The 23365-nt window shown below is 36.4% G+C and overlaps 1 protein-coding gene across 5 annotated transcripts in view; it reads left to right on the top strand.

The window, feature by feature from the left end:
* Positions 1-334: 334 nt before the first annotated feature.
* Positions 335-23365, top strand: part of LOC136854221 (ubiquitin carboxyl-terminal hydrolase 36-like) — a 33904-nt gene continuing 10873 nt past the window's right edge. Inside the window, exons 1-9 of one of the 5 annotated variants that reach the window (XM_067130554.1) lie at positions 335-505; positions 3326-3494; positions 13046-13354; positions 13783-13972; positions 14080-14256; positions 14437-14668; positions 15267-15498; positions 20436-20731; positions 20923-22778. In XM_067130554.1, coding sequence (XP_066986655.1) covers positions 3357-3494; positions 13046-13354; positions 13783-13972; positions 14080-14256; positions 14437-14668; positions 15267-15498; positions 20436-20731; positions 20923-22778 — 3430 coding nt within the window. In that variant the 5' untranslated portion in view covers positions 335-505; positions 3326-3356. The other 4 variants (XM_067130555.1, XM_067130558.1, XM_067130556.1 and 1 more) reach the window with 4 other exon arrangements.

Here is a 23365-nt window from a genome sequence, read left to right as displayed (position 1 = left end):
TGGCCTCAAACATCAACCAAAAAGTATTTTTCACGAGCCTGATGGTGCACGAGTTATGAAAGTACAAAATTACAACAAATTTTACATTATTTCTATTTCAATTTCATAGAAGTCAGGCCGGTAACTGAATATAATGACAGTGAATGAATGGTAGGCAAAATCGAAACGGAATTAGGAGACGCTTGGTAGTATGGAAATGTTTAATCAAGTATATGAGGTTCTATTTTAATGTTCTATTATTTAAAATGCACGAATGAAGTAAGACCGATGGTTATTGTAGATAAATTTATCAGAAATGCCTACCATGTAGGGACAATACTTGAAAGCGTAATTTGCCTCTGAAAACTATAGATGTCAGAAGCCTGGCTCCCCGCCGCTGATCAACACCAATGCACTGTGCTCGTGTGTTTACTATTCATCTGCGCTCTTGTGATTATGTATTTTGTTTACAGCGCTAATATTACCCCTCTGTCGTAGTTGATATGACGAAGGTATTTTCTTAATGGTGAGTACACCGGGATCGTGAATTCGACAGGGTGGTACGTGTGACAGGAGGCTGGAAGTGTGTTTTGCACGTACCCTTCCATCGTGTACGTTAAATGTAATGTATGATAGCTCCGCCGTAATTGCAGGTTTTGCCGATTACGCTTCTATTTTGGGCTGTAACTAATTCCCGGCGGAAGTGCGCCGTCGGCATTTGAATGTCCGAAACGTTTGCGTGACGTCGCAGGGGAACGTAAACTTTATCCGTTGTAAATAGTCGGTAGTTTCAGGCCATTTACGTGCGGGCTTTGGCGGGTTACCAAAGGCGCTGCCCTTGCTAAAGTGTCGGAATTGAGGCCGTGTCCGCCGAGCTTATTTCCATTCTGTGCGCGGAAAGGACATTCTTTAATGGGCGGTTTATAGATCGCATGGTTGAAATTGCGTATGCAACCGTTGATAATGATGATTTCTATCGGCGTGCAGTGAGCCAGCCTTTTAGCTTACGGTTGAAGTCGTTTTTATAGTGATTTGTATAGTGTATTATTTAAACAATATTTACATACTTTGGTAGAACCGTGGGGTTGCTTCGCATCGGGAATTACCTAGGAAATTGACTTCTGTAGTATTTTGGTTGCGTATTAAAAATTTACCGTTATATTTTGGCGGTCGACTGTAATTAACCTGTAATTAACATGTAATTAACATCAGAATTGGTATGTTTGTATGCTGGCCATCCTGGAATGCTAACGCACACGCACAGTGTTATAGGGGAGGGTTTGGTAAAAAGTGGAGTTTCCTTCACTGGGGGGGTCACCCAGGGGCAGAGCCCCCCAGCTAAGTAAGATGGCCTGCTAGGTTAGGTTAGGTTAGGGTACATTAGGTTAGTATAATTCCATTTATAAGAGGTTTCCTTAGTCAATCCCTTCTTGAACATATGGCTCCCTAATGACTTGCGCATGCGCGGAACCATTCCCTAACAACACCGTGGCAGTCCGTGTGGAGTTACCCTGTGGTTTTACCACATACATAGTGCTGAGATGCTATAGGCTACATCAGAGACATTTTAATACACTCCTTACATAGCTTTGGCCCATCATACTCAGAAGTCATTGCCATGGGTAGATGGCTCTTCTCATTGTTCTATAAGGGGAATGGGTTCTTCATCTGGCAGACAATACATAGTTTGAGCGCAAGACCTGCAGTTGCCACATTACAAGCCTGTTTTGATGCTAGGAAATTCAGTACTGCTGGAGACCATAGTAGATGCCAGTTCCCCATAATGATTACATTCTTGAGCTTATACCCTAATTGTTATGGAATCAGAGCCATCTTTTATATGTCATAAATTATTTTGTTTCATGGTCTCATGGATGATTTTGTAAAGTCCTCATATAGGCCAAGGGCTTTATAGTGCAAAATGTTGCAGTCTGCCAAAGCACAATTTTTGGTTCTTGTTTTCCAACCACAATTTTGAAGCTTTTTGTATTTTCAAACACCACATCCTCCACTAATGACATTACTTCTATTTTTTAAAGAAGAGAAACACACAGTAGTCATGATTTCCCCTTGATTCCATCATTTTCGTATGGGTCACTAGAGACAGAGGTAATAACGTGATGGCCTGGAATCCTTGGGGGGGTTAGTGCCACCAGTGCACCTCATGTGGTGCACTGTAGGCATTTCTTAGGGTATTTGCAACATCTCTTCAGCCTCTAGCTGCAACCTCTTTCATTCCTTTTACTGTACCGTTCATAATCTCTTCTTCCGTCTGACTTTTCACCCTCTCCTAACAACCGTTTTATAGTGCAATTGTGAGGTTTTCCTCCCGTTACACCTTTCAGACCTTCATATTGTCAAGTTCTGCTTCAGCGCTGAATGACCCATAGGTCGCAGCTCTTGGCCTTTGGCCTAAATCCTATATTTGATCTATCGATAACATGACGGAGCTTGGATACAGTAGTTCACGTCATGGGTGCTAGATTGTGACGAAGGCATGACATGGCAATAAGAAATTCTAGTTAAGAGGTAAAATTTAAATTCTTATTACTAAAGAAAAACCTTTCTGGCCAGCCCAGTTAGAGTTAAAACCTTGACCATATTAGGCTATTTAAAACTCCTTAATAATCACAGTAGAGCATTGTTAAATAAGGAAGATCAGAAGTACAAAGGAATTGCAGAAATAGTGGCTCAGAGATAAATCATAGAGACTGCTGGGCAAGATGGCTGCCTTGAACATGAAATTTGAAATCAGATAAGATGAAATTTTGGATTTTTCGTATTTTAATATTGGATATTCTTCAAATATTACCTAAAACCTCTTAATTGAATCTGATAACTGTATTGCCACTGTTTCAGGTTTTGTTTTTCTTGAAAGTTTGTATTGCTGTAATTTATTGTTAGTACTCTTATTATCTTCTCTTAAATTGGTATTTAGACATTTGATTTTGTTATATACACAATTAGGATGATGTATTTTGAAAATAGTTTGTATCAGCTCAAATTTCAGCAGTTTTGGATGAGTGCGTATTTAGTGTACAATACAGTATATTTGTTTATAGTTGGGTATTTTGATAAATTTAGTGTTTTTTATTTGTCCAGATTGTAAATTGCTAATTATAGTAATTTACTTCATTTCTTGGTAAGTAGTATTTTAAAATGATTCATCATGAAGTAAAATTCTGTGTACAACACTATACAAAATAGTAGAGATTATTTAACAAGAAATTTCATACCATATTATTTCTCTCTCTCTCGTCAGGTATTATGTACTAATGTTTTGTATACCGGTTAAGGTTCCACATGGTATTTATTTGTAAGGCATTAAAATTGGGTAATATTTCAGCAGTGTGGAGAGTGCTCTGGTAAAGCGTGTGATGCCTGCATCATCAGCTGATGTCATAGGGGCAGCGTTGGCCTCTACGTACCAACAGAAACCTGCGGACACTGCCCCACCAACAGCATTTGCTAAGAAAAGTTTGATCGACGATCAGCTTGTTGCTTCGAGCAAACAGGTAGGATGAGTGAGTCATATGAATTCTTCAGATGATTATGATTAAGGAATATGGTAAAGTACCGTACATTATTGATTGTTCGTATATAATTTGCCGAAAGATTCCTTACTGCGTAGTTTAGTTGAGAATTTTCTTTAGCTTTTTACTCTTATTTGTAATAATGGTATAATAATGGCTGAGTATGTAAATGTTACAATTACATGTATTGTATTGTTTGATTCAAGCTTGTAACGAAATTTATCAGGACTTTATATTCGTGATGTGGAAGTATGAAGTGATGATGGATGACATTTGTTAATTATTGATGAAGCCCTTAGGAAGTGTTCGTCAAGGAATTTTCGTCTGGGAAATGTTTGTCTTGTCTTAATTTTTGTTATTACTTTTGATTTAGAAAATATGCTAATTTTGTGGATTGCATTTCATAGATAGTAAATCATTTCAACAGATTACTGTCAGAAGTTATGTATGCCCAATTTTTTTTTAAGAAATATAAGCTTTATTTGTTATTTTTTTTTTTTATGAAACCTACTGAGTATTCTGTTTAGTACAACCGTATAATGTTGATGGAAATTATTGAATGAATACATTAAGAAATATATGAAATTACAAAATCTTGATATATGTTACTTTTCGTTCGGTCACATGGCTAAAATCTTTGTTAAAAGTAAAATTACAAAAGTAGAATGGAAGTTTAATAAGCAAATTGAATATACAGTTCAGATGTATTCAGACTGTAGTTTAAGACCAGCAAGTTTTTCAGTGGTGAAGAGTTTTGTGTGTTGTCAACAGCTTTCCCAATTACTGTTTATATAATATTTGGCAATTAAAAAACAAAAATGCCCTTATTTAACCTGGTACTAATTGAAATTATAAAGGGTGAAGGAGTGAATGAGGATTAACTTAACCCTAAAGAAAATGTTGTACCTGCTTGAAACATATGGATTTTAAAAGTCATTGTTATGATAAGTTTTATACTTTGAAGCTTGAACATTCTAGTAAGAAAAAGTGCAGTATGAGGTTCATATGTTTGAGTATGAGTAAAATCATTTGCTCCTGTAGGCTTTGATTTCACAACATTTCATTGTGGTCTTCAGAAACTGAGATCTAGTTGTAATTTTTTGTTATTTTGGGTATCTTGTCACTTTTAGTCATGCAGTTTTGTTGCTTTGTTTTTTCTTTCCCTTGGTATGGGCATTACATCTTTCCCTTGGTATGGGCATTACATTAGGAAAAGAGGTTGAGAAACCCTAAGTTTGAAATTGGATGTTTAAGAGTGAAAAGTATTTTTGAGGAATCAGTTGCAAGCATTTGTTTGTGTCTTGGAGCAGTGGAAGTATAGTTCAAATCTAGTGCTGATGACTGAAAATGCCCCAGTGCTTGGCTTGACAGCCTAAATTTCATAAATCAAATCAAATAAAGTAAATTTTATTCATGAGTGTGAGAAGAAGTGTCAGGTAATTCTTTTGCATAAATTGATGGGCTGTTAAACCCTTTGTAAGGACCCCTTTGCCTTATCAGGGAGTTTGACCGGAATTCGAGAAATGCTGTTCATAGACCGAGGAGTTTCTGTTAAGGTTTGTTAGTGCAGACAGGTCTTCTTTTAGTGAGGCACTGCATTTCAGGTTCTACAGTTGTATTTATTGTTGATCTGTAGTTAGACACTTTGATGAACTGAGTAAACAGTAAGCTTGAATCTGTTTGGAAACCCTAATCATTTATGATCTTTTCTGGAGATGATGGAGAGACTTTGCCTTGAAAAGTAAGTAAATTCTTGGTTATGAATAGAGGACGACTGACATTTTTCAGTTGATAAGTTTAATGTGCCTTTATTATATATCTTTTGCACAATTGACTTTTAAGCATTTGATCACCATTTTAAGACTCGTTTGTTGATTTTTGGATTATTGCATTTTCCAAGGTTCTTTGACTAAAGAATGCAATATTTTCTAAATTAATTAATAAAATTATAGTTGCAGTTAGCATGATTTTTGTTGCTACATTTTTGTGGTCTTTAGTTTGTTTTATGGTGTTTTTCAAATTAAATTTTGAATACTCTACCACATAATTTTCCATATTTTCTCAGTTGAGCATGATAATTTCCTGTTAATGCTATTTTCAAAATTACAGTCAAAATTTTGACTTAAAAGTTTTGCTTGCAAGACTGACAGCAAGTATGTTTTTAATCTGCCTCTACTTGTTTGACGATGAAAATTGAAGGTATGTCTAAAGAAAAATTTCATATGATTTTAAATTGGTTTCTTATAATTTTGTAACAGTTATAATTTTTTTTCATTTACTAGTTGATAATAGGAATATTCTCTCTCTCTCTCTCTCTCTCTCTCTCTCTCTCTCTCTCTCTCTCTCTCTCTCTCTCTCTCTCTCTCTCTCTCTCATCTACTAGCTATACAGTTTTATATGAGAGGTCATCCTCTTTTTGTCAGAAATAGGCAATGTTATTCAGAATAACTTTTTTATGGTAGAACTGGCATATTTTTAGATGCTGTGAAAAATGTATCCCCAATTATTGTCAAATCTGTACTCTTAGTCAAGAAGGGTAAGACTGTATGCAGTCATTATTGCAAAGAATGCATAGTATCAGGTTAGTTGGTCAGTCAAATTTTATTTGACCAAAGTTTAACCAATATCATAGGCTGATTACCCCATCTAGTTTGAAGTGATGTTAAGCAAGGTGAGAGAGAATACATTTCATCATAAAATGGGAAGAATAAACTGGAAGATGACAAAGGTTAAAAGCCCTGTAATTCTAGGAAAGGTTATAGCGATTTAAAATTAGTTGACCTAGACCACTGAGCTGTATTTCTAGACTCAGTGCTTGCCAAAATGATATGTACTAAAGTGATAGGGAAAAATTAGATCAGTTGGACAGCTAGGTGGGAAGAAACCAAAAGAAACAAGAGAAAGTTTAGTAAATGGTAGAAGCAGTGCAGCTGGGAAGCTACAAACAGTTTTTAGTACCATTTACACTGCACCACACAAGTCACAGTGGTAGTGACACTCCCTAGTGTGGCCTATTACTGTAAATGTCAGTACCATGTTTTCTGCAAACGTGGAAACAAGAAGTGTATGAAGTTTTCAGAATGGTTAGCAGCTTAGGCAACTTATGGGCCACAGTAATAAGTATATTATGAGAGATGTAAATGGCTATATTAGAACAGAAACTACTCTTAAGTAAGTGGTTAGAGGATATAGCATTGAGAGAGAATCCAAGGAAGAAATGATACTGGAATCCTGCTGTGGTCAAAGACTAGCCACTCGTACATTTTGCATTAGGGCAGAGCATGTCACTACAATGGGAGTTGCGTTGTCAGCCCACTGCTGTCTTATTTGTAAGATGGTCACAGGAAAGGCTTGTAGGTAAAATCCCAGAATGCAACACGGCTGAATATCAAACATAAATATTAAATCAAGCTCAGATCAACTGGCACTTCAGCTGAGAAATGTAGAAAAAAGGACCGTATGAACAAGTAACCTAAGTATTAAATCTATTATAACATGTCTGGACTCATCCTTTATTTAGGCTGCCTGGGATGAAAATTGTAACATCTAAAAGGGCTTAAGAATTGTAGAGTATTGGAAGGATGGAGAATGTTTTATGATTATTTCAGTCTGCATCTGCAGTCATTCCATCCTTCATAATCTCTTATCATTTGTGCTTTTCAGCTCATATTAGAAACATCTTACCAAAATAATTTGATATTCCCAGATTTTAAAATCCCCAGAGATCTTCCCAATTAATAAGTGAAGTGCATTTAAGCACAGAAAGAAAATTCTTCATGAACTGTTAGTTCCCTGAACTTGGTGTTCTGTGTACTGCAGTCCACATTTTAAATATTTGGTAACTTGTAACTTTTATTATTATTGCCTCCTCATTTTAAAGAAATGGCTTTTGTTGTTCCATTGCTGTTCCTAACAGTATCTTTCAACAACTTCGACTGAGTGCTAGTGCTTTAGTAGTTGCACGCTCAGATGAACAGCTGGCTGCATAGCATGAGAGGCGTAGCCTTGCAGTTATGAAATCATTATATAAATTCCTTTGCTCTGCCAAGTGCAGTTTTCGTAACAGATAATTTTGTTCGGGTTTTCACGGGTTTTCACATAGAAATTTGAATGTATTTACAGCATGAAATTTGAAATTGTTCATCACTTTTTTTTTTTAAGTATTTGTTTCTTTATAAGATATTACTTTAGTCTTTATCTTCACTTTTACTCTTTCATGTAATTACCCTTTCGCAATTAGGGCTCTTTTTGACTAATTATTTGTTATAGTGTGAACTTTTATACCGTAGGTAGCCCCAGAAGAGCTAAGAATTTCAACTAAGCAAGGAAGCTTCTGTTTTACAATTTAGTTGCTCTATATAAATGTTATCTCTTTTGTAACCATGGTCGCTTTGAGCATTAGAAAGAAACTTTATCTTCTGCCACATAAAGCTCGAGTTGTTTTTGTTAGGCAATATGGTTTGATTACTGATAGTATAATTCTTTGTCTTGGGAAAGCAGCAACCTGCAAGTGTAGTGGAGATGAAAACTGCGATAGTTTAACCCATTTTTCGTTAGCCATCAGGAAACTGCCTTTAATGGAAGTACTGTTTTGTGGATTTAGATGTGTATGCTCCTTTGTTTTTTATTTTTATTGAAATTAGTTGTTTTGTATCATTACGATGAGTAAGTTGCCAGATAGTAAGTTTGAGTACGTAAAGTTTTAGCTCCCGTGTTTGAGGAATGTTTCTCAGGTATGTTATATTATTTTCTTTATTTTCTATGATGCTATGGCATGTAGACTGTATTCACAGGATTTGTCTCTTTTGTGATTAGTACACTTGTGGAACCAAAGTTATTTTTTTTTTAAATTTGATTTCATGACACTTGGATAATCCAAGTCTGTGTACATGTTTGTGGGTTGATTAAGAACAAGCAGTAATGTCAATTAACAGCAAATGTTGCCTCAAAGTGATATTTTACAGCACATTTTTCAAAGGACTGCCTTTGTGTTCTTAGTGTATATTTTTAGAATTTTTTGTTTAATCTTTTGACTGTTGAGTTTCCTAACATAAATGGCATTGCTAGTTGCACAAGTTTTTAAAACCTTTTGAAGTGAGTAGAGATTTAAATACGGGAAAGATATTGCCTTTTTCTCATTTTGAATTGTATAATTTTATAGAAATTGCTGTTTTTTTTTTAGCAGCAATATTTGATTCGTGTTGAAATTTCATCAAATTTTGCTTTGAGGTTAGTGCACCAAACAAAATAAGTTAGCAAAAGAATAGCTGATCAGTGGAAGAATTTTTGTTGTAAATTGTGGAACTTTGTTCCAGTGTAAATTTGGTGTGTTCTCAATACTGTATTTGGTTTTGTGCTCTTAGTTTATTGCTTGTGAATATGATGGATGATACACCCATTTGACTAATGCTATTAAGTAAACATGCATAAACATAAATAGTTTAATGCAGTTTATGATTTCATATATAGTGAGGATTTGGTCACATGCAAAATGCAGCTCTTGCCATCTCTCATGATATAGAACTTACTGTGAATATGTATTCTATTGCAGTAGCAATTGAAAGGATTTTGTAGCAAACTAATTATGGAAATTAGTCTTTTATGATGGTCACATAGTTTTAATCAATAAGAAATTCTTATTGAGCCAAAAAGATAAAAAATTATTTAAGGAAGGTAAGATATGTCTTGGCTACTTCAAATTTATTGTTATTTAACAAGGTAGATAGAGCTTGGCCACTTCCATTTTATTATTGTTGTAAAAATGCTGTTACATGAACCCATTATGCATAATTAGCCTTTATTCTGCGTGAAACTCATCCATTCACACTGACTTGATGAGCTTAAAGAAGAAGAGTTTTAGTGCATGTATCGAGCTCACATTCCACTACTGCTAGCTAGCATTCCTTGTTCTTGTGTGATTCCTTCAGATTTGGACGTATGCCTCCCAGGATTTACTAGGTTTTTCCCACTTATTTTGTTGTCGTTCATTTCAGTTTTATTTGATTTTACGCATTCAGCAGCAATGTTCTGCAGTAGTTTACTGGAGAGTATTTGAACCTCTATAGATGTGCTGTGAGAGTCTAGTGAATTTTGCAATTTGCACTTTTTGCTGTCAGTAACATTTTGTCACTGAGGTCTCATTATGATTATTCACCGTTTTCATATAAGTGACTTACCAAGTAATTACATAGCTAACGTTTCTAACTTGCTTGGCAACTTTTTAAAATTTTGCAGTTGCACTTCTGTTTTTGTCTATGTGACAGCCCCTGCCCACTGTCGTGGAACATGGGAAACAACCTGGCAGGTAAACTCAGTTTGTTTCTGCCAGCTCTGGTATACACGTCAGTGCCATTTGCAGCAGCTTCTTTGAATATTCCAGTTGGTATTTCAGATTTGGTGAAGTACAATTACTTTGTTTTGGTTGTGCAGCGGGCTGTAGGCAGTTTATCGTCATAATTTTGATTAGTTTTTCTAGTATTTTCTGAATTATGTCAGATTCTAGCAGTTCGGGTATTCGCTATTGCAGCGAAGACTGCAAGACTAGGCTCATTAAAGCTTGCTGAGATCCTCATTTGGTGTTTAGTAAATGTAGGGAGCAAGACTGTAGTATTGAAAAGACCTGTAATGAATGTTCAGCGTGGGATAGAATAGTGGAACGTTGTTGAGTCTCACTTAGACAAATTAGAGAGAGATAGTGGGCAGGGGCTGTCACCTAGACAAAAACAGAAGCGTTACTGAGAATTTTTAAAAAGTTGCCCCACAAGTTAGAAATGTTAGCTATGTAATTACTTGGTAAATATATATGAAGCTTAATTTTATTATGAAAATGGCATTTCTCTTTTGTTATCCATAGTTCTCTTCCTGTTAATTTGGTTTGTACTTATTGCTTGGCTTGTCTTTTATGCCAGGCTTTTTCATAACTGTGTAGAATAAATTTTGCCTCTGCTTACCTCTTTTTATGATTTTCATTACTTGTGTTAATACAAGTAATGTATGTCTGTCTTCCATTGTAAAGGCTTTAACAGTAACTTCCCCTGCTTGGTTTTTTATGCATTCATGAACTGTAGTATGAATACTAGAGAGTGTATTTTGTATTTACAATGAGTTTTTATTTTGGTCAGTTTATTGTAACAGTTGTTGCGTGCTTGGTTTCTGGTTTTTTTCTTAGACTATGTGAATTAATGTATTTTATTGTGACCACGTTGCACTCCCCCTCTCTTGTGTCAGCCTTCAGAGAAGGATGCTATACTGGTAATCCAGCTTCTTCAGTAGCACAGTGACCTTATCAGTCTCTCATCTCGTCTAGCGGGGCTTTGGTGTTTCAATACCACCTCAACCCATGTGAAGAGGTTGGGGGTTGGTTTTTTTAGGGGGTTTTCCCTCGTGAGTCTCAACCCTTAGCGCAGGTGTTTCTCTCACTTTAAAATCTTCCTGAGAGGAATTTTAGCGATCTCTTCATCTACTGCTTCTGCCTTCCTGTACAGTATTATTGCATTCTCTGAGTGCTAGTTACCGGGACCACCTTCACCTGATTAGATTGGTGTTCTGTTTCAGAACAGCATTTCTGTGTTGGTCTTCAGCAAAATTGGTTCTTCCCTCACCCTGTATCTCCCCACTGGTGGTGGTGTTTCCTCCTTTGCGTGAAAAACTGTATAAGAACACATTTTTCTTGGCATTCCTACTAGTCATCATCCTGCTGCTTCCATATCTACAACTCCAAGTGATGCTCCCTTTCTAATCAAATTCCATAACTATTTCAGTATCTGAGACCAATCTATTTTCCAGCCATGACACCACATGTTAGAAACTTCACATGTCATGTGCCCTTCCAAGTGGATTCTGCCCATGAAATTTATCATATTGCAGTCACACCTCCTCAGAATCCTCTCTGTATTCTTTATGAATGTCTACAGGCATCAAAATTATTTTGCTCTATATAGAAATAAGATTCTGTACTTGTAGCTCAGCAATATATTTTCACTTCTCATGGGCTGTTGCTACTTGTGTTTATGTTTTGCTACTCTATCACTACTAGCTTTATAGCCTAGTATGTGTCTAAGGCTACAGATGTTTTCATTAACAGGCTCACTTTTGGTTATTAAGGATAATTTGACCAAACTACTGAGCCATAAACAATCTAGTGTTTAGTTCCAGCTTCATGGTACAGCATATTGCCAAGGTAATAGAAGTGTTCGTTTTCATCCAAAGCCAGAGCGAAAACCACAGTATAGTTCTCTTCCTCTCTTTGCTGTTAGGTCTTCATTTACACAGTTTAGCATTAAAAAATTCTGATTCCATAGTCAACATGTATGCCAAAGAGTTAGCATTGCACTAATGTTATTTATTTTTGTTGGGACATTTAAAGGCAGTTGCACAGGTATTTTTGTTTTCATTTACGTCTCTTTATTCTTTGTCAGAATTTAGTTCCATCCAGAAAGATGTGAGGATAAGTGGGTCTGAATGTAACAAAATGGTGTTTAAGAAAGGAATTGTTGGCCATCAAGGGTTCTTGTTTTCGAGTGACAGCTGGGTACGCCAGTGGAGTGTATTTAGTAATTGTAGAGTTTTGTTTATCAGTATATTTTATTATTTTGGTTTTCTGTCTCTCCCCAGTTCTGAATCTGAAGTTTATTTTGTCATGTGATTATGTCTGTGGGAAATTTAGATGGAATCAGTGGGTGAAAACTGAATCTTTCAAGCCAAGTTGTAGGTATATTGAAATACTACTAACCATTTCATTGTACAGTATATTCATATTGACTATATATGTATGCTGTCTATAATCTGAAGTGTTGTCGGTTGCAAAAATACAGTTTAGAAAAAGAAAATATAAAGGGAAACCGACAACAATTCACTGTCTATGATCATTTCCTGTCATTATTATAATTCTTGACATAGATAAGCAATCAGTATGTAAATGATTTAGCATTAAGAGAAAGTCAAGATTAACTTGCTGGTCTGCCTAAATGATCCTTGAGTGGAGAGTGGATTTATCTATGAAGGATTAAGATATAATATTGTTTGTTGAAGAAATCATAAGTCAGTGTTGGGATAGTTACCTGTTTGAGACATTCACAGCGTAACATCCCAATTGTTTGTGCTTTAGGCATTGATGTATATTAGAAATAAATTTTTTCCATTCTTTTTATGGTGACATTTCCTGAACTGTCCTTTTGGGGTTGTTATCTTCACGGATAAAAGTGTAACATTTGCTACATCTTATTTGAGCCAGGCAAAATTTGTTGTTAAATCATTGGCATTTGCTTATTTAGTAGAGTATGTTAAATTTTTTTCAGAGGCTAAATTAGCCTCTAGGAAAATCCTGTGTTTCATTTTTTTTTAGCTTCATGTAAGTTTTGGCTTGTCTGCTCATTTTTGCAAGAGATGCTGTTTATTTATTTTGAGTTTGTGTTGTACAACTATTTAAAGCCAGAATGGAATCTTGAAAATCACCACCCTCACAAACTTGCAGCCACTAGGTGTGGAAGGTAACTTGTTTCTCATTGTGTATAGAATTATGTTTATCATGGTAGGTGCTGCTGAACCATGTTGACTATGAACGAGTGGGCACCCAGCAGTCACTGGTGCTTTCCTCTCTGAAGAACAAATATGTGAACCTGACTGCCTGCTGCGACACCACTGGCAACATCCCCAACTCTCCGTCAGGTAGTATGGCGCACGCCCATCACAAGACTTCTGGGGCAAAGGAGGACCAGCTGGATGAACCTCGTGTAGTGTTGTGGCCCAAGGACCGTGTTATGCTGGGGTGGAGGAAGACTCTGCCTCCAGGCGCTGGAATGATCAACTTAGGAAACACATGCTACATGAATTCATCCTTACAGGTAAGTTTTCTTACTCATCGCCGGGAAGGGACCTTTTGATGGGGCTTTCCTGAGGAAATTTTTGTTAAATGGTTGCAAGGTAAAGTTGATTAAGTTTGACAGGTAGACAAGAAAAGATTGAAGAGGACAGTTGAAAAGTGAAAGGTATTGAGCAGTACAGCTGGGGACCAAGAAAATATTTTGCAAGACACATATAGGGCTGTTTGCATTATACCATTCAGTACAACCTGTACTTAAATGAACAAGTTCAGTGTGTATATATAATGTTTATAGTTCATATTTTATAGTGAATCATGTATAGGAGAGGAATTATAAATTGTCTTACAGAATCATCCTTTTTAAAATGTTATGAATATGCATTTACTGCTTGCTTATATTTGTGTATTTACTGATATGTTTTCATTGCCAATTATTTTTCATTCCTGAAGGCCTTGTTCCACATCCCTTCAATGGCAAACTGGTTGATGGAAGACCTCTCCACTCACACTCAGCGATGTGAGGCCAACGCTTCAAGTGCTTCCTATTGTTCCATTTGTGCCATGATGAGAACGTTGCGGTCCACTCTGGACCGATCGGCCAATGTTATAAAACCCTCATTAATTCATCATAAACTTAAAAGTATGTATCCTGAATTTTTGCAGTTTGTCCAGTATTAAATGTACATATTGAATATGGAAATGGGTATTATATTTATGATGATGTACTAAAAATTTTTGTTCCTATAGGCATAGGAAAAACACTAATGTATGGGAGACAAGAGGATGCACATGAGTTCATCAAACTCCTGTTGGACCACATGGAAAAGTCTTACTTGTCGTTTAGGAGAGCAAACAAGCTAGATCATCGTTCCAAGGAAACTACCCCACTTAATCAGATCTTTGGTGGTTATATAAGACAACAAGGTTAGTAGAATCTTCAGCTGTGTATTTTGAGAATAGATGAAGGATGTCGGTTTGTACTGTATAGTGAATGAAAATTTGACAGTAGAATAAGGAAATGATGTTATTTATATTTTTGTTCGATCAGATAGCACCATCTGTCATGATAGTGATAAAACTGAGATACCTGTACCTTTCTTTCAGTGATCTGTCCTGTGTGCCGTCATGTATCCACCACATTTTCCCATTTTCAAGACTTAGTTCTTGACATCCGGTCAGTTAACAGTGTAGACGAAGCCCTAAATTTGTACTTCAAAAAGGAAACACTAGATTCATACAATGCTTATAAATGTGAACGCTGCCACAAGAAAGTACCTGCAACTAAGAGACATCTCATTGAGAGAGCACCTCATGTTTTACTTATTCAATTAAAAAGGTAAGTCCAGGAAAATGATTTGTGAACATATCCCTTGTACCTCTTATCCTTTCATATGTGGTAGTTATGTTGGAATTTTTTTTGTGGTAATAATAGGTTTTTTGTTTAAGTTCCATTGTGTTGATTGATATTTCAGTTGTTTTGGAATACTTGTTATACTCTTCATTGAGATTATATTCATTGTGCATTTTATTCTAAAATTATTGGAATGAACTGCTATGTTCAAATGATTTTCATAGGTTGAAGTGTTCCCCATAAAATAATTTTGACCGATTGTTTTTAGCTAGCTACTTTCCTGACACTTAACTCCCATTCATGCATGCACCACTAGTATTATATTTTTGTCTTTTTCAGTCAAGTTTTGATGAATGACTCATGTATACTAGCTAATCCCTAATTTATTATATCAAAAGAATCTTGTAGCTATCTTGAAGGTTGTATATTGATCAAGTATTTATTTTAACTCTAAAATATCAAGGAAGAAAAGCCTTTTTAAGTGTGTATAAGACAATTTAGGTTATTAAGATACTTATTACCAGACAGGAATATTTCATACTGAATCATGCGTTTGAAAGTAACTGTTTCATATTATTTTCAGATTCACTTTTTCTGGTGGGAAGATAAACAAGCACATCAACATCCAAAGAACTATTGACATTTCAAGGTTTGTGAATGGACAGAACAAAAACCAGTCCAGTGAAGGGGGTGGACCATATCAGTATCGTCTGGCCTCCATGGTCATACACTTGGGAGGTTCCCAACATGGTGGTCATTATACAGCAGTGGCAGAAGCTTCCAGTGGCACAATGTTTGAATTTGATGACTCTTCCGTGAGTATCAGCGGTCACTGTTACGGAAATTGGCTTGGCTTCGTAACATATGGCGTCAAAATTGTTATGGTTTAAGTAATAATTTGTAATATCTTTCTGCTCATTTTATTAGTTTCTTTACAATTTGTAATCTGTAAGTGAGTAATGCTCAACAATGGGTAGTGTCTGTTAATGGAAACGTGAGTGTGGAGTGATTCTGAATATAATTTTTGTTTCATTTAACTCATATTTCTTCCTATCACATTGACCCTTACTGGACGGCCATGATCATATGAGGAACTATAACAGGTTTTGAGCGAATGCTGGGCTGACTCTTAAGAGTATTAATATTGCGTGCCATATGGTTTGGATGAATTTAGCAAGGAAATATCTTCATATCACTTCAAAGGGCCATAAATGACTATTGGCAACTGTAGTAGCTCAGTACGCAAGAGAGGTAGATCAGTGTGCCTTGAGATTTCATGGGGGATGTACTGCCTCTCCCTAGCTCCAGGATGTCTTTTTATTTATTTGCTCATAAATATACCCAGGAATTGCTGTTGGTTTTAGTTTTTATCTTTTATGATAGTAGTTCAGCTATAATTGTAGTTTTATATAAGCAACTTACCAAGTAGTTACATAGCTATAAGATTCTATTAACCAGCAGCTAGAATTTTTGAAATTCGTTGGAGCGCTACTTTTGTTTTGGTTGGGCGACTAACCCCACCCACTTTCGGGGTAAGAGAGGAACTAGCTCAGCAAAAGATCTCAATATGTTTCTGCCGGCTGATGGCTGTACAACAGTTATTAGCAGCAGCGAATTTTTAGAGTTCTTTAGCTTCTCAGTTGGTCGTAGTTACAACAATTGGTGAAGTATTCTCTTCATGGTAGCCTTTTGAGCATATTTGGACAGCATCAGGTTCTTTTTCAGATCTAACTTACTGATTTTGACTGTTATAATTCTGAGCTTCAACATGCTAGGCTTTGTTGACTTTAGACTTGTCAGCGATGTGGCTGTATTGAACGGGAAAGAGTTTCCAATACTTAGGTGGCCCATAAATGATTGGTGGTAACTAAAGAATTCAGCTCAGCTCAGTATGGGCCCATGGAATTTAGTATTGTTCTTGCCTTGAAGGGGGAAGGTCTTGCTCTTCCGTCTCCGATGACATCTTATTATTTATTTGCTCATAAATATACCCAGGGATTGCTGTCGGATTTAATTCTTTTCTTTTATGATATGATGTCAGTTGTAAGTGTAATTATGCAGAGAAATGTTAGATAAAACATTGTATAAATCCAAAAAAAGTTACTGCATTTCCTGATCTCAGTAAATTTACATAAATATTTTACAAAAAATATGCTCAGAATTTGTTACTGATTTTATTTCTTATCTGTTATGATATTGTGTGAGTTGTAATTATAATTTTACGAAATAAAATCAAATGAATTACTAGAAAAACATGTATAACTTGGTAAAATTTATGAGTGTTTTGTAAAAGAGGCCCCGTACAAGGTTGTAAATAGTCTCTTTCAATTTCCTGTGGAAGGTAGGGAAAATTTTGTAGAATCTTTTTCTTACACAATGTGCATTTGCATATCTTCCTCTTTCCATTGATTTTTTTTCTTAAATTAGCCAGCCTTAAAGTTTGCCTGATCTGGGGGTGTGCTTAATATATATTTAACCCATCCTCTAATGGTTAATTTACACTAGACAATTTTGTTTGATGTACCCAACACAAAGTCATGCTTAGGATTAATAATATATTTCTACTCCTTCACAAGTCTTTATATTCTTAATTGAATTGAGGTTATTTAGTAACTGATCTGAATAAGGTACTGAGTAGATGATAAGCAGTTGCCTGACTTGGGCAAGCCGAGGTGGGAAACTACTTGGGTGTGTGTATATGCATAAGATACTGGGCCACTCAGTGCTATGCTTTCTTCCATATATTTTGTGAATAAATAATTCTTGTGGTCTTTCAGTTCACATTGTAAAGTTTTAGTTGTATTTCTGTGATAGATGATTGTCTGTGCTTTTCATCTCTAGCAGCACTGTGTATCCAGGGTGTACTTAGTGAAATTTCCAGATTAATATGTGCATCCTATGTTGGACATGTTATATCGCTTATGTAATTTTCATAACTTATTCAGTGTGATTGGATGTAAGTCATATTTTTTTTAGGTGACCTGTATTTTAAATTTCTTACTCTTGTGAGCTAATTACTGGCACAGTTACTATCAGCAAAAGTATTCCTTAGGCTTGTACTGAAAATGCAAGTTACACTATTTCAGTTAATAGGAATCTCTATTCCCAGTCTGAACTGCCCAGTCAAGGCATTGGAAGATGATGTTTGTTCGTTTGTGGTGGTAGTACCCGAGTCATACTTTTAGCAGGGATCAGTTGGATGCTTTCTCCTTGGAGCTCACAGTTGTTGTTACTGAGTGACGCTATCTTGGAGTTTATTAGCTATCTTGACAGTATAGGCCATAAGTCGGAAATTGCCGTAACCTGGAACATCGTGAGAAAAATGTATAAAAATGAGAGAGGAAAAGAAACAGGTTTTTAAGCTTTGCGCTGGTAATAAACCAGTTTTCTCCCCTCTCTTTAGGAGGGACCTCTTTATAGTGAACTCTCCCATAGGAGGGATCTCCTTATATTGAACCCTGGTGGCTACAGCTCCCTGAACTGGTTTTCTCACCTCGCTATAGGGCTGGTGAGTTATGGCGCTTCAGAACATCAGCCATAACCCAGAACCGATTTTTTGATGATTATATATATTTGGAAAAGCACCTAAGTACGGAACGCTGTAGATCAAGACAGCCGTAACCTGGGGACTACCTGTACTTCATCTGCTGAATTATGCCATTTTCTTATGCTTCCAAACATTTATTCTGCATTTGACTGGTAGATCTACAAGGTGACACTCAAATTCTTCAGGTGCAGAGTTTTACAAATTCAGTATAGTGTTAGGGTCCATATCGAACTACGTAATGCATTGGCCTGTGTTCTATGACAGTCCTGCCATGGGGATGGTACTGGAGTTTGGGTGCTACATGGCTTGGTGTATGTAGATCACACCATTGGCAGCTTATATTGTCAAAACCCTCAGCTGCAAGGTGCAGCTTCTAAAGAACAATGCTTTTTTTTTTCTGCTCAGCCTCTTCTGATAAGAATTGGAGATACTCTATTCCTAGAAGTGCTTTAAGATTTATCTGATTAGCTTTCATTTAACCACAGGAGTCTCCTACCCTGAAGGAAGTTCCTCTAGCTGAAGGTTTTCCAGCAAAGGAGTGTTCTTTCAGAATTACAATTAGCAGCTGCTGTGAGACCAAGCAGAGTTGATCCAGTAGTTGGTTTAGGAGAAGAAATAGAAGAGATAGAGAGTTGGTCAACTCCTTAAAACAATTTTTGCTGACTTCCTTGTCGTCTTAGTAGTCACAAGAGTTTGTCTGTCTCTGCCCTACAGGACTTAGAACTGTTGATTTACTTGGAGATGACAAAACTTGTCCATCACTTGAAGGGAGATTCCTCTTGTTTAGCTCAACCTCATAGGAGGTTTTACTTCTCATCATGAAGTGCCCCACAAAGCCTCCACAAGTGCCTTTCCAAGAGAAATTTATTTAGATCTCACTCTGAAGACTTATTTTCTACTGCCTAACATCTTCAGGACAGGCCAGCAAGACTCACACAATTTTTATACTGATCATACATGCTATAAATGGATCCTTGGTTGCTCTGCCATTTGTGGTCAGGAGCTTTTCAGTATGCCTTTGCCAAGGCCTTTTTTCATCACAGGAATGGGAGAAGTGGGTTCATGTCCTAAAATAATAATGATAGAGAACTTGAGTAAAGTTATGCTGATGGAGCATAAATTTAGAGTGCAAGCCTTCATTTTATTGGTAATCTTACAACTGTTCCGCTCTTCACAAATGTAGTCTCTGCAGGCCATGTTACCTTCTGGGAGTAATTGTTGCAGTGTGTTGTTGACAGTAAGTTTTCTACATTTTTGAGTTCTGAAACCCGTTGCTCTACATCCCCAAGATTTTTGTGCATACCTTTTACAAAACTTGGAAGCTACAAATGCCCTTTTTCCTGACTCCTTATACTAGTCCCCAGTTTCAAAACTGAATTCTGTAGGTGATTGCAGGTCCAATGAGAGTTAGTATTTTGAATCAGTGGTCTGGTTAAACTAATAAATATTGGTAGTATTATTAGTACAGGGATATACAAACAAATGGGTCCAGTTAACATTATCTCAGCCTCCCACCTGAACATTGTTTCAAGTATAAAAGCACTAGTTTTTCATGCAAACCCAATAATCATATAATGAATGCTTCACATACAGTTTTCACAAAAAGTCATATTATTGGCTGAGAACACCCAAAAATCCAGAGGACTTATGGATTGTGAAGCTGTCGTCTCCTGTCTGTCTGTATGTGTTAGACCAAAGATTGGTGGTCCTGGGAATATGCATCGAAGAGTATAGGCATATATATATTGATAATGGGTTAGTATGAAAAAACTTTACCAAAATGTAGGTTCATTTTGGTTTGTATTATTTTATAGACTTGTAGTGTTGACAGTTTTGTCTTTATATTGGTAGAAGTTTAACTACAAAGTTAGTGTGGTTTCAGACATTTCTGATTTTATTTGATTGCATATTTCTTTTATATCATAGGTTTTGCTGTTTTTTGATTGAGAGCAATGCCAGGTTACCATAGTAGCGATGTAAATATTTATATTAGTTTCAAGTATCTAAGTGATTTGAGAATGTTTTCAAGTGCATGTTTGATATATGCGTTGACTTGAAAGATTTTTCGTTATGTTTTTAAGCATTGAGGCTGGAATGAAATATCAGGAGAGACTAGGTGAAAAAATTATAGAAATGTCTACCTGTTGTAATATTAAAAGCTCTTGTATATGCAGATCTTTTCTTATGACTATTGTCTTCTTTCAGGTGCGATCTATATCTGTACAGAGTGCGTTGATGCGCAACCCTTATATACTTTTCTATGAACTAATTCGTAAACCCAAAGACCCTCTACACATCAAACAAGTTGTTAGACAAAGTTCGGAGAAGACGTTGATACGACAAAATTCTGATGGTATATTTAAACCTATTCCTACTAGTCATAGTGCTTCGTCTGTGGTCAACGGATATGGACGAACTTCCGATAACATTGGAGAAGCAGTCAGTAGAAATGGGACCCAGACTCCTAACAGCAAACCCCCTTTACCATCACATAAAGAAAGGCAAGTAACTTTTTGTCTTCAGCGTTCCACGTTTAGTATATATTTTTTTTATCAGATTTTTTGTGTATAAAAATGAGTCTTCATCTCACATTTGGTATTAAGCATTATAAATATTAATTTATATGTATTGCCACTTTTGTTAAATGTTATTTGTGAAAGTTTTGTGTGAGTAAGACTTTGTCAATTTGCAGGGAGAAGATCTCATTTGGACTGAAGTTTAATCAAGGAGGCTCAAAGGGAGAGAATTCAAGCAAACCCAATAAAATTATTCTCAGTTCTGGAACAACCACCTTGTTATCAACCAAATCTACCACTATTTCCATCCCATCCTCTTCGGGGAAGACAGCTTCTAATTTGAAGTCGATGTCGAGTTTAGTACCGTATCATGATGATTCTGAAGACTCAGAGGTGGATGATTCTAAACAGAGTGGAATTGCTAATGGAGTTAAAGAGAAACTGGTACAAAATGGCACTGTTAAAAGTGAGGACGTTAAAAAAGATAAGAGTGAAAAGGGTACTAAGGGATTATGTAAACCAGATAAAGTTAATAATAGTGCTGATAGCAAGACTAGCTCTAGTGAAAGTGGTAGCAAAAGTAGTAGTTCTAATTCTAGTATTAAGTCAGGATCATCATCAGTACCATTTGTGCCAAGATCTCTTCAGATTGTCAATGGTGCCAGTCCAGTAAACACAAGTAGCAGCAGCATTAGTAGTAGTAGCAGCAGCAGTAAAACAAAAGGTGAAAAAGGTTGGTTAGTTACTGACAACTCCTTACACTCTCCTAGTGAAAGCAGCAGTGGTAGTGCAGGGGGAACCAGTGCTTTTACTGTTGTTGAGCAGCCAACAAGCAGTAAAGAAAAACAAGCCATTGGACATGAAAAAATGGACAACCATGGGTGGACAGTAACTATTAGAAAGCAGAGGCCAGAACTGGAAAAGTCTCATTCTCATGATTCTGTTTTGCCTGGTCCCAGCCACAAGAAAGATGAAGCAGATTCAGCCAGTTTGAGAAGTAAAGCCAGTGTTGACAGTACAAGATCTGATCGCTCAACTAAATCTGTGAAAAAATCTATCTTTTCTTTATTTACCTGTGTCTCATCAGCACGTAGCCCCGATAGCCCTGAAGAGGAACAACCTGAAGCCTCACATCCACAAGACTGTGGTACACTAGAATCCAGAACAAAAACAAATGAAGGTGATCCGAAAAGTAAAATTGCTGATGCTAAAATAGACAAGAATAAATCAACAACCAGTAATACATCACCAAGTAATACAAAATTTAAGAAAGGGGCTGTGATTGATAGCAAAAGCAAAATCCCACCTGCTTGTAATGGCCAGTCAAACTTGAAATCGGATTCAGAGAGTGACACAGAGATATCTCAGTCCAAGAGATTCAGGGATCATGATGATGAGCCATCGAGTCCTTCAAAGAAGTGTCGTCCAGAGGAAGGAAAGAACGCTTGTAATAAAAAATCTGACAGTGAAACGACAAAAAATGGACCCTGCTCAGTTTCAAAAAACGGACTAAGTTGTAATTCAAAAAACTTGATTAGTAGTGACTCTGACAAATCAAAAAACAGGTTGAATCATGAGTTGGGAAAATCAAAAAATGGGTTAGAAGAAGTGGGAAGGAAATGTAGGAAAAAGAAAAAACATAAAAATGAGAATGAAAGTCTCTTGAATGGGGTAGAAGAGAGCCCTGAAAGATCTCAAAAAGATACGTCGTCCTCTGACTCGTCGCTTGCTGGGGTGTCATCTGGTTCAGAGAGCAGTGATAGTGAGGGGGAACAAGGTGGAACTGATCATTGGGTGGAAAAAACAAAGGAGACCTTAGGGAAAGCTAAATTAAACCCTGCCACTCGTGTTATCAATTGGAATGGAACTCGTAAAATGAAAGATTTAAGTCATACTATTAATGGGGACAAAGAAAGCCCCCAAGAAAATGGCATAGAAACTGACAAGAATATTGGGATGTGGAATGGAAGTAAATCTTTGCAAGTTGTAGATGAGTTACGGAGAGCAGGTAACTTCGCATTTGGGACCAAAGGTAAGGGAATTTGAAAAATTTATGTACTTAGCTATGTAATTATTTAATGTTGGATTTTGCATGGTGGAACTTGGGCTGTTGTTGTTGAATTATAAAAGGTAATAACTCATTAAATAGAGAAGAGTGTAAAATTAATTGGAAGTTTAAAGAAACAAACAAATACTATATAACCAAAAGCTGTATGCTTGTGAGAGACATGTTAACAAGAAGTTTTAATGTTGAAAATGTCCTACTAGGATGCAGTCTCGGTGCACAAGAAATTGAAGCCCTGTATATTCATTTCATGCCTGACTTAATGACTAATCCTAATTAGATAAGTTGTTGGAGGATTTCAGTTTTTATTTATTTCCAACTGTGAGGGGTTCTTTAATATGAATTATTTATCTTGTAGGTAACCTTCATTAGGTTACAGATCAGTCTCATTTTGCAAAGTTGTCCTTTTGTACAAAGGGGTTTTATTTGGTACAAATGTAAAACTGAGGGTTAGTGCCTGTACTGCACTGGACAAGGTACATTAGTTACTGTTAAAAGTTTTTTACTGACTATTTGGTTCCTAGTTGCGTCCTTTATTGTTAGATTTTTCACCC

This window comes from Macrobrachium rosenbergii, chromosome 28 (assembly GCF_040412425.1).
Source record: "Macrobrachium rosenbergii isolate ZJJX-2024 chromosome 28, ASM4041242v1, whole genome shotgun sequence".
In the NCBI taxonomy this organism is placed as follows: domain Eukaryota; kingdom Metazoa; phylum Arthropoda; class Malacostraca; order Decapoda; family Palaemonidae; genus Macrobrachium; species Macrobrachium rosenbergii.
Note: the sequence above shows the minus strand (reverse complement) of the source record. Positions and strands in the feature narration are given on the sequence as shown.